The 12289-nt window shown below is 34.9% G+C and overlaps 1 protein-coding gene across 1 annotated transcript in view; it reads right to left on the reverse strand.

Annotated features, from left to right (window-relative positions):
• Window positions 1-3155: 3155 nt before the first annotated feature.
• The window catches only part of LOC150098740 (uncharacterized), a 66131-nt gene continuing 56997 nt past the window's right edge, over window positions 3156-12289 (reverse strand). The window contains exon 3 of the mRNA XM_090405503.1: window positions 3156-3982. Within this exon, the coding sequence (XP_090261629.1) occupies window positions 3369-3982 (614 nt within the window). The 3' untranslated portion in view covers window positions 3156-3368. The remainder of the gene's footprint in view (window positions 3983-12289) is intronic.

A 12289-nucleotide genomic window follows, 5' to 3' on the forward strand; every position in this document is an offset into this window, starting at 1 on the left:
TCGTAGTGAAACGCACCATTTTGTCTCCCATCGTTTCCATACTTATTTGTTTCTTCAGGTCGTAATTGGATGCATGAAGAGTTTTAATTTTTTTTTTTTCCATTTTTAGAATTTCGCTATTTGTTTCTAAAAGCTCTTATTTAAATTTTTCAGTGTGACATATCAAAGCCCTACTTTAACTTATTTTATGCTATTCTATGTTCGAGATTTGAAAATATGATAATGGCAAACACTTCACACAGATTGGACAATCATACACTTTCCTGCTAATAGGGAACCAAGACTGTGAAGCTTACACGTATGATTTAAGGGAAAAAAGAAAAAAAAAAAGCCTCTCTGGTCAAGGAGTTTCGCGTGCGATAGCAGGTAAATCAAATAAACTTAAAATAAAGTAATTAGATTATGTCAAATTACAATAAGCTGGCAGAGGACAGACTACCGTTGACTAGCAATGTCCAGCAGAACAGACTTTGTCACCACAATCTTCCTGTCATTTCAAGCAGTAATCCTAGTAATTCACTCAGTCGAACTGTAATCAGCTCACACAGAATTGGATCTTCTAACATAATTATATTTCCTTTCCTTCTAAGTCAAAACAGGCTTTCCATCCAACTTTTATTATTTATTATTTATTATATATTATATAATATATCATATTAATATTAATATATAGATTATATTATATATATATATTATATTATAATATATTATATATATTTTATTACTACATCTCCTAGAAGCTGCGTTTTACATTATGAGAAAATATTAAGGAAAGTGAGGGATCTTGCTCCACCTTTGCTCCGAGTTGTCCTAGTGTTGTACCACCCAGGTGTTGACTTACGCTTGGACTCGCCGATAGTTCTTCGGCATGAAACTCTTAGATTAGATTTCGATCTCCGAGTTTCGTATCCGGCTTTAAAATAATGAGAGATTTATTATCCCCTTAACTTAATTTACACCGCCGGAAAAAAATAGCCTCTTGGCTCTTTATCATTTTATTATTATTATTATTATTATTATTAATTATATCACCTGGCACATTAAAGGTTGCAAAACTCATACCACATTACTTCTATGTGGGGGACAAGAGGTTAAGGGGGAAGTAGGAATCCATTTATGTGTTTTCTTGAAGAGCAGGAGGGTACAGTCATTGGGGGACAGCCTGGTTGGCCGAATGGTTAGCATATCCGCTCTCCAGGCTGCAGGTTCGAATCCCACCTAAGCATGGATGTTTGTGATTGCCTTTCCCATCTTACAAGTGAATAAACACCTCCAAGATGGACTGGGTCACCGAGGGAGAAGTAGCCCCAACCCTCCCGCAATGGGAGAGGCCTTCACTCTGTAGTGGGTGGAATAATAGGCTAATTATCATCATCATTGTCATTGGGTGGGGAGAGAGAGAGTGAGGGTTTGTTCAAAAGAAAAAGAAAAAAAAAAGAGGTAGACGGAATAAAAGAGCCTATTCTTTTTGAAGTTGATTCAAAAAAAAAAAAATACACACACACACACACACACGTTGTATGTGTGTGTGTCTGCGCGTGCGTGCGGAGAGTGGGAAGTTAAGCAAAACTAATTACGCAGAATTATATGTTACGAAAAACAACGAAGTGAAACTAGTATGTTCGTATGCCAAAAATGTCTCTGGATACAGTTATTACTGTTACAATTGAATAATAGGCATTTAAATATTTCTTTGTATGCAAAGTTAATAATAAAATAAAGGATGGAAATTCAGATAAAATTGGCAGGCAAAGGATGTTCCGATGGAACCATAACATGAAGATGACTTACAAATATTATTGTATAAATTCTCAACAAACAAAAAGAACGTTATCGATATCAAAGACAAATTATACGAAACTTTTTCAAGAAGCACCAGTGCTGTACAAATTAATAATAAAATATAATGAAAATTAATAATATAATAGAGAGATGGTCGAATTAAATTCAGTATCGCATTAAATATTAAACATTGTGCCATCTATTAAATGCAAATGGCAAAAATCACTTTGTATCATAACTTATGACATATTCACCGGAAACAACAAAAATCACGATGAAAATACTGAATAAAACTCGACTAGATAAAATAAAATAAAGAATTCTAGACATTGGAGTTAATGTAATATAAAATCAATAACAGAATTGAATAAACACGGAAAAATGACTTACAATATAATTATTAAGATGACAAGAGACTATCAATCGGCATAAGAGGAATAGAAAGAAGAAAAAAAACGTAAGATAAGTAACTATTCACTCTATATATATATATATATTTATTTATTTATTTATTTATATATATATATTATTCCTTAAATATTCCTCTTAGAGACAATGAATTAACGTTAATTATTCCTCTTAGAGACAATGTTATCGTGTTTACGTACAAGGTTACCTGGTGGGAGTATGACTAGACACTGCTCTCAGTGCACACACAGACAATGGGAGCGAGATTAGAATTTTAAAACCACTGTAGATCTACTGTACGTCGTCTGGTACAAACTAAATTTTGGATGGAGTTTAAATTGTTGTCGTATGTTGCATGTCTGTAAGCCAAGCGAACTGCCAAAAGGTGAAAATGATAAGTGGGGGTTGTCAGAATGGCACGTGCGTAGACTAGGTAGGAGAATAACTGAAAGCGGCACTGTTTTCAAGATCCTAATTTTGGAAACAATCCTAATTTTGTAATCTTCATTTTGAATGAGCTCATTCTTCCACAATGTTATTCGTGAATGTTTTGATTCTAAACCATTTCAAAAAATGTTCGTTTAGCACTTGAGAAACCGAAGTCACGTTCTCCACAGTTTCATTCCATCCCTATCTCAGCAGGAAGCAAAATGAATCAATATAATAATAAGGTTAAAATATTTAAGTTTCCAATCGATATGGTTTACAATAATGCACTAGAAAATATTTATTAATGCATTGAATCGAAAAAGGTTCACGTGATTCTACATAGTTTGCGCATAGTGTAGATTTCATTCTTGATTAAATAGATATTTCTGAATGATTGTGTTCATGTCTTTTGGTAAACGGAAATGAACGTATGATTACACATGCCATTTCAGGAAGACATTACGCTGAAAAAAAAGAGTCCACTCTTTATTTCAAACATATGTACATAAACAATAAGGAAACATGTTATCCAGAGAGAGACTTGAAACAACAAAAGAAAAAAAAAATGAAAGAGAGAGACATCACGGGAAGAACACAACATACCATTCTAAATTCCTTTTCCTAGTAAACAGAAGTCTGTGATTTCTCACTTTGTCCACAACTACATGTCTCATAAGACACATTACCGGGCTGCCGTTTTGTGATGTCTCACGTGCTGGACACACTTGTTTTCTTGCAACACACGTCCCTTATTTAGGGGGAAGGAAATGTCCCAGAGAATGGCCCGGATTGTAAGCACAAGAGCTGGACCCATCTCCCGGCCCTCGCGGTTCGGCACCGAACATCGCCTGTTCCTGGGTAGGAACGACGTGGCTAAAAACAGGGCAACTTTGCACGCTGATTAGGCCGGAAGGGGGTGAAAAAGCTTTGGTACAGTGGCCGAAAGTGTCGGCTTCCATGAAACCTGAAGAAGCAGCCCGACGTCCGTGGAAATCTGGAGCGTAGTTATGGTTGCGATAGAGCTCGAGAGATGATCCGCTAGTCCTGTCGCCGTCTTTGCCGCTTCCCATGAGACCGTCTCCAGATAAAGGGTGGTCGTCACGGGCAATACATCCCATCCGGAGGCGGTCCTGAGTGAACTGTTCCGTGAAGCGATTCCAAGCTGTGGATGACGGTGATGCAGACCCCGACAGACTCGGGTGTTGAAGATGCGGGTACTGAGGGCCTGCTTGCAGACTGAAATGGACGTATGGATCAGTGGTTACGGGAGCGTGAGCAGTTGTCTCCATGCCGCCAAACTTACATGGACCTGCACGGGAACTTGAGGCAGCCGCAGCTGTAGCAAAGCTAGCGGATTCATGACCTAGACGAAAGAAAAAAATAAAATAAAAAAATGATTAGTAACAAATATTCAATGCTGTCCATCAGACTTTCCCACAACATATGGATGTTTATACACATTTTGATATGCTGATAATTGAGCACAAATAGATAGTACTTTGGGACTTGTATAAACAACGCAGTGGAAAGTTAGGCTTAAGGTTTTATAGAATAGTTACAATTAAAATAATTTTCACTAAAATAATCATAACAATAATAATTTATAGTAAGCTTTTATATTCAATACTGGTTATATTTATAGTTAGAAAAATGAACGAGAAATTTCAAAATAGAATTTTTTTTGTTTGTTTGTTTGTTTTAAATGCTGATACCGAGTAAATATGAAGTCTTTTCGAATACATTTTACAATAATGAAATTGTAACAAACACAAGCAATAAATAATGAACAGGAAAAGAGCAACATTAGCTGTCACTTGCTTACAAATCACTGAAACATCCGTTTCTTCAACTGATACGCAAATTTATGCGCATGCGTAACGAAATGAACAATCACACTGAATAATATTAAGTTTGTTAACTTCTAGGCAATCACTGTGTTATAATAATTTTATAAAGTTTTACTATGTATAATGCGACTTCTAAAAACAAGTAAATTAAAAAACATAAAAGGAATTCAGTTTTATGAAGAAAGTAAAATGTCAGTGAATGAACTCGAAGTGCTATGAGATATCTGCAGAACAAAATTTTGTATCTCACAACGGCCTATCTCGGATTGGCGGCCATTTTGTTCAAGTTTATCTTTCTAAAAATCTGGTATTCTTAAAATTTAAACGACGCATGTTGATTAAAAAATCGTGATGACCACTGTCTAAAGTTAGAGAAAAAAATAGGAAATATCGACATATAAAAGCAAATACAAACAAAAAAAAGCAGTAAAATATCAAAAGATGGATAAAAAAGCACTCTCCTTAAAAAACTCTTACTGATGGATTTCGAACAGTGTTTGTTCGTTTTGAATTAGTTTTTAAGTATTATTTAATCCAAATGTACTTTCGTTAACACTAGTTACGTTTTATACGTTCTGTTAACGAAATTATAACGATTTACTTTTAAGGATACCATTTAGAGAAAGCTTTTTTTTTCGCTTTGATTTTTAATCATCCGAAATAAAGCTTTAGAAGAGCTCATCTCGCTAGTCAAAAATGGGGTTCCCTTGAGAGTACTTTTAGGCTTAACTAATTTGTATTTAACTATACAAATACTAATGATAATTGCATATTTAATTATACAATTTAGTTAACATTGCGTGTGCACACCTTACTAATATTTACTAATTCAGTTTTCATTTCAAAGATAGATAGAATTAGCATTATAAATAAACTTAAAAAAGGATCCAAGGATTTGCAACAACCAAAAGATCGGTAATTTAAAAAAGGAGTGTTCCAAGTTTGTCTGAAATACTAAAATATTTATTCAAATAACTGTGGTAATTCTGCTAAAGAGATGTGTATTATTCCGCGGCATTTTAATTGATAATTTCAGTTTTGTTTATTAACTAAATTCATCTGGACTTTAAAAAAAATACGACATCTCTTTGCAATAAAATCGATATTTAAAGTATTATTAATAACATCTGAGAAGCTTTAAAAATTCTTTGCCTATTATTACATCGTGGAATTAGTATTTATATGAGATGATTCATCACTCTCTGAATGTATCACGGTTCAATTTTTTACTGGTTCAATCAACTTTGTAATAATCACATTTGTTTCTATATACGTGTCTACAGAAAATGCATAAAATGCATTTATGTACTTCCTTACATCTCGAAGAATATTATTAGAAATAGTAATAATACAATTTAGAGGCGCCGCAGATTAGTCGGTTTTGCGAGGCCTTTTTGGTTGGCGGAACCAGGCAAACCGGCCAGATGAACACTCGCAATTTACACGTAAAAATATGCATTTATGCAAAAGACTATTCTAAAATTCCTCCTATCCTTCTCGTCCGTCCTAGGACGGGTTGAGTCCTCCCACTAATTAGGGGTTAGTGGCGAATTAATGCAGCCCGGTTCGCCACTCCTCTGCTGCATCCCCTAAGGGCGATATTCATGACTATAATCCGCGTGTGTTCACGGGGCAGGTTTCCTGCTTCCGGTAGGAAAAAACCCCACATAAACTGGGGTTTTTTTTCTGCTGTCCTGCTGTCCACTCTCAAGACTATGGCTGAGGAAGATCTTTTAAGCTCCTCGACGACGGGAATCGAACCTAGGACACTCCTTCCCCAGGCATATGGTTGCCAAGCGCATAACGACTAGGCTAACCGCTCAGATTGGTTATGGGAAGATTCAAGGATTCGTTGAAAAAATGTGATTTTTTTTTCATCTAAAATATTAAATATTAAGTAATGTTCAGATCAAAAATACCTTACAATGGAGATTGAAATTCAAGTGTTGTGTGGCTAAACGATTTTCGTAAATAAATCCTGCGCTAAAGTCTCGAATATTGGAAAAACAACACTTGTGCTTATTCCTTTACTTTCTTTCTATTTATTTTCCCCTTCTCCTCATCCACATTTAAGACTGCTAATTAGGTGTGGAATCTACTGAGTAAATATGAAAGCTGTTACATGTGACACGATGGGGAAAGTTGGTTTCCAAATAAACCAGATGAACATCCTTGATAAGGAATCACTCTTAAGGGAAAAAAAAAAAAACATTTAAAAAGAAAGCCGAAAAGAAGTACATCGCAAGACAACTAATGATGCCAACAGTTCGCCTATCTTCACGGATCACCTGATGATGGCTGAAGTGTTAGCGGTTGATTCCTACCTTATATAGTACCGGGACGAATTCCCATCCATCATTAGAGTATCAGAAGATATGCAGCGACCACCCACAGACAAACAACTAATTAGACTAAGCGGAGGGGGTGGGATAAGGGGATAATGTGGACGTAGAAACACAAGGCAATATTACTTTATATAATGATATACAGGGAAGACAAACCGACAAATTTCTTTTTTTTTTTTTTTAACACAAGGCTTAAAGAACAATGATTCTAGATTTGTTACAAATATTGATAAGCTAATCAATGCATCTTAGAATCGTAGATTATATTACACTTATGAAATATGGAATTTAATGAAATCCTTAAAGGGTAAACGTTTGTGGCACAGTACCGCCTGAACGACTGAAGTAGTGCACAACCATTGAGGTTTCGAAGCGAACTTGAATAAATTTCTCGCGAAGTGGTCCACGACACAGTTCTTAGAACATTACAACCCTACATGTTTCGACTACTGTTTGTTACATTTTTCTTAAAATTTTTCCTAGTCCAATTCCAAAGAAGCAAGTGTCTGCTTCACTTTCAGGAATACCGTTGTTCATGGCAGCGCTTTTCAAACTCTGAACCAAGTTCTTCATAAATAGCAAAGATGCTATCAGTTCCACGAACGAATCTGAATAACTGCGCAGTATCTGTGATGTTTATTTAACGTCTTGCACAACTCACATAGGTTATTATTATTACTATTATTATCACCTTGCACAACTCATATATCTTCTTCTTCTTCTTCTTCTTCTTCTTCTTATTATTATTATTATTATTATTATTATTATTATTATTATCATTATTATTATTATTATTATTATACCATTGCTAAGACTGTTTCTTAATTATGTTTTATTGAACAGTCGAAGTAGCTTCCAAAAAAAGTGCTGATTTTATTTTTCCTAAGTCCATCAGTTAGAGAATTTTTATTTATTATTTTTTTTTTCGTTCACTCTCGTAATAGCATTCTTGCATTATACTCTTTCATAACAAATACACTTTCCTTACGGATAAGAAAAATAATTAGTCGCGATTAAAATGAAAAGTATTTGGTACTCCGGACATCTCTTTAAAGTTGCTCTCTTCATTCTCAACTTTCTGTTTGATGCCATGGTTCAAAAAGAAATACACTTGAAATCGCATCTGTTCATCTCTTCACTCAAAATGCCATTGAGTGATTTCTTATTCGTATTTGGAGATTCGCGCCTGAGGAGCTCAGTTGGTAGCTCCCTTCTACGACGTGACCAACCTTCATCAGATCAAATGGAGAGTTAGCCGGTCTCATACGAGGTAGAGGTTTATTTTTCTCCACAAAACTCCGGCTTTTCGTCTCTCGGAACAGACAAACCGATCCCGTGCATTAAATTGGCTCAAGGTCCCTAATCAGAGGAGTAAACCCGTCTTGGAAAAACGAGAAATGAATTTATAGGTTCATTGACCTTCGTGTATCTGCCCAGAAAATGCTGATCATAGGAGGGGGGGAGGGGGAGGAAAAGTTCTCATAAACACCTAGAACAAAAAGGACTGGTTTGTGCAATAGGGGAAAGACTTTTTTCTCAGAGGATTGCAAATGATGCAACAGCGTTGTAACAAGTGTATAACACTTCGTGGGTAATGTAGAATAATGTGTAAGTTACGTGGTTCTACCTCAATTCCTTCTTGGTGATTATCATAACCTTTCAGCACACCCTCGTCGTATCTAAAACAGACCAAGGCTTGCAACCTATTTGGTCGCTGTCACGCTACCTCAAAAAACATTTCATTATTCAACCTAACACTACATTTAAAACACTTCCGAAGAAAGTTCCGAAGAAGCTTGACTTAATCTATTTATTATCATATTAAACTGTCAAGCCATGAGGAATAAAAAAGAAATAATTTTTGAGCGGATATAATATTCTAATCTAGTCAGTAAAGAAATATTATTAAAGTATATGCAGAACAGTCCAGTTTTACCTCCTGAAAGTTGGGCTTTTAACTCGCAAACTCTGAAAAATCAAACCAGTAATACTCACACAATTTCAGACAACAAGACGAGTTCGGATCTAGGATCTCGAAACGACAACAGTTGTTTGTCAACCACACACTTTCCCCAGATACTTTCAAAATCATCGGCACCATAGGCTCAGCTATCATTGTCGTCTCAACGTGGAAACTGGTTGCTAACAGAAAAAAGTTAGATTGAATAGACTTTGCTTACTCCCTTTGAGAAATAAAAGGTGTTAGCGGATTGACATATTCATATTTTTATTTAAAATATTAAAAATAAACGTGTCATGAAAACATTTTCAAAAGAGTCATAAAGTAAACTCGAGGACTGGATGTTGTGCCTACCAGTTGCTGACAGACGGACTAGAGGTTTAGATAAGAAATACGTGATATATCGCATGAGATCAGTGTTAGTTGGTTTGAATTTACTGTCGAAGCAACTCATCTTATGAAGGCAGTGCATTAAGTCTGCGATGTCTGGCGTATTAAGCCGGTGTATTGTCTGCGATGAAAATACCGAGTTTCCGGGCAGAAAACAGCTCTTCCAAGACCGTGGAATTCGCCTTCAATTAAAAAAAGCCCTTATAAAGATTGTTTGCGTTTAGATGAGATTCGAACCTGGGTCTGTTCACCCAAAGGGCATTGTAATTATCGACTAAGCTATAGAGGCTCACAGTATTGATTATCAACAGTATTCTGTTATAAAATTAGCCCACTTTTTATGGATGAATTTCATTTTCAATTCACTCATTTTTGTCCCTTATTCCAAATTAGAGAAACTTTGAGTAATACGGAATGCCTTTGACCTAAAGTTAGTAGACTGGAATTTATTCGTTCATGTATAAGTTTTAGTCATTCCGATAATGAATATTTATAAGAGATTACAAAGTGTAATTGTCAGTTACCTTAGTTAAGTAATTTAACTGAATATTTCTATGGAAACATGAATTTCAATCCTGATAAGAATTAAGGAAATCTTTCCCGCTTGAAAAGCGATGAGGTTGTCTCAATAAGTGATGGCATCCCCCCCCCCCCGTAAAGTGCGATTATCTATTTCTTTTCAAAACTTTCATCCCGCATACGAGACAAACCAGCCAGTAGATCAGAATTTACAGACATAACACACTCTGGCCTGATAGCCTTAACTGATTCGGCCATAAATCCAAAACAAACAGAATCTTTGCAAAACAGGACAAACCGATTAAAAAAAAAAAAAAAAAAAACAATCGATAAACAATTGCATTCTGTCAAAAAAAAAAAAAAAAAAAAACTTTCTGTTATTAAAACAATAATGTGGCTGCAAGAAAGCTTTCCCGATCTATAATTTATCCGAAAGGGGAAAGATTGAATATTAAAAATAAGCCACTGAAATGACATGAAAAAAGCGAAATGGATTTTCTGTATGTATATATTATTATTATTATAAACTATTATTACAAATACTAAGATTTCAAATAATAATTGGTCGAAATATTTAGTATAACAAACGGTTGGCTATTCATAACAAAATACATAAATTCAAGACATCGATAGGAAATTTATTTATGTTTGTTTAGGCTTGGTAACAAGCCTAAAAGGAACGTAAAGATTCTTTGCCGCTATAGCACACAAGACTAGTAACAGCTGGAATTTTTTTAAACTTTTATCATGCTTCTATCCACTTTAAACACAGCTGCATTAAGCTACTTTCTTCTCCCCGACATTAACATTTCTACGAAATTTGATGACAATTCTTTCGAGAAATTTAATGGTAGATAAAAGAACTTGAGTAAGAGCCGTCGTATCTCGATCTGCTGTTAGTGCCTCCATGATCAAATTCCGGTGTCTTGTTCCTAGTGTCTTTCTGGTGAAAATGATGGGGGGGATCGAGTGTTTGAAAAGATAGTGTTGCAGTAAGTGTAAAGCCAATTCTTGAGAGAAAATTAATGAGAGGATTTTAAGATGTTTGATTTTAAAGATCAGACTACATAATGCGGAGCTTTTATTGAATAAACGAAGGCTTACCGTACTGGAAATTAGACTTTAATACGAATAACTTTACATTCAGTTCGTGATGTATAGGATATTTTTAGCACGCTTTCCTTCAGGTAAAGATACTGTTGAAATTGTTCTCTTTGCCAATGTTATCAATACTTAAGATAAAGTAAGAAAAGAAAGATTTATATGTACAATAATTCTACTTGTAATGCCTTTGGAGTTTTCCATAATCCAATTTTCTCATTAATAAATAAATAAACAAAGCCATCTAGTAGGTGAAAAGCGAGTCAACTTAGAAATAGTACTTCACAGATATTCATTTTAATAATGAGTGTTATTGATGTTGGTGCTGTGAGTACCGCTTTGGAAGGAAATTTACGTAAATTCTCAATAATTGAAACAATCATGTCAGCCAAGTAACCGCGTCTAAACTGTAGCCAATTTCCTATGTTCTGAGTACTTGGCTGCATTTTCTTTCTTTCTTTTTTTTTAATGAACTTGTTTGTCCAGCATACTTCCAGCTTCATCCAGTTTACTCCAAGTTTATCACGAAACTTACTTCAGGGATAAACTTAAATTATGTAGGATGTTTCTCATTGTTACAATTTTCCCCATTAAACAGTGCTTCCCAGTTAATATTTCTTACTTCTCTTAGCACGCTTTCACAGTTATCTTTCATTGAAATTCTATGCGAAATGCTTTCAAAATATCATTTTCCCTCTTAGTTTAATTCCCTTTCTCGTCCATATTGCTTTCGATACCATCCCGAAGTTCCAAACTTCCTCCACTACGGTAACAATCTTCTACCCTCAACTGCAGAGACTCCATGTGATTATAATTAATCCCAACGTCTCGAACTCCTGTCTCGAAGAGAAATTCAGTGTATCAGTGATATAGTAGTTTAAATCCTAATAATACACACCTTCTCTTTTCCGTGTTCGGTCTCTTCTAACAACATTATAATTACCATTGTGTACTTCTACTATTACGTATTAATATTAATACGGTTGCGTATTAATATTACGGTTTCGAAAAGTTCTGCCTCGATTTCTTTCTTTTTCTTTTATGCAGATTTTATCGGAGAAATATTAGGATTCAGTTTCTCACGACCTCTAGAACCTAATTAACGAGAATCTTCAACAATGGACTTCTATTTGCTTGAGTATATTGTTTAAGTTTTCGGTTGTTATAAAATTTTAATTAATATTACTTACACTTATTTCTCTTCACTCCATGAGGAGCACAGAGCCTCCTTTTATATTTATACAGTGGCGGATTGTTTTAAAGAATCGGTTTTGATATAGACAATACAAGGGATCATTCTTTTATTTCTCATCAACAAATTTATATAGCGTGCTTTTTTTCAATGAAATCAAATGAACTAAGAATTACTGGCTCTTTTCCGACACACTGCACTAGCGAAAAAAAGTAGTGCCTCTTTTTGTAATAGCAGAAACATTCCTAAACCAATAGCGACAATGTCTCTACGGAACAAATGGAGCAACCTGCAAAAAAGACGAATAATGAACATC

Source organism: Typopeltis vanoorti, chromosome 15, assembly GCF_054136105.1.
Source record: "Typopeltis vanoorti isolate ZY-2024b chromosome 15, IOZ_Tvanoo_1.0, whole genome shotgun sequence".
Taxonomy (NCBI): Eukaryota; Metazoa; Arthropoda; class Arachnida; order Uropygi; family Thelyphonidae; genus Typopeltis; species Typopeltis vanoorti.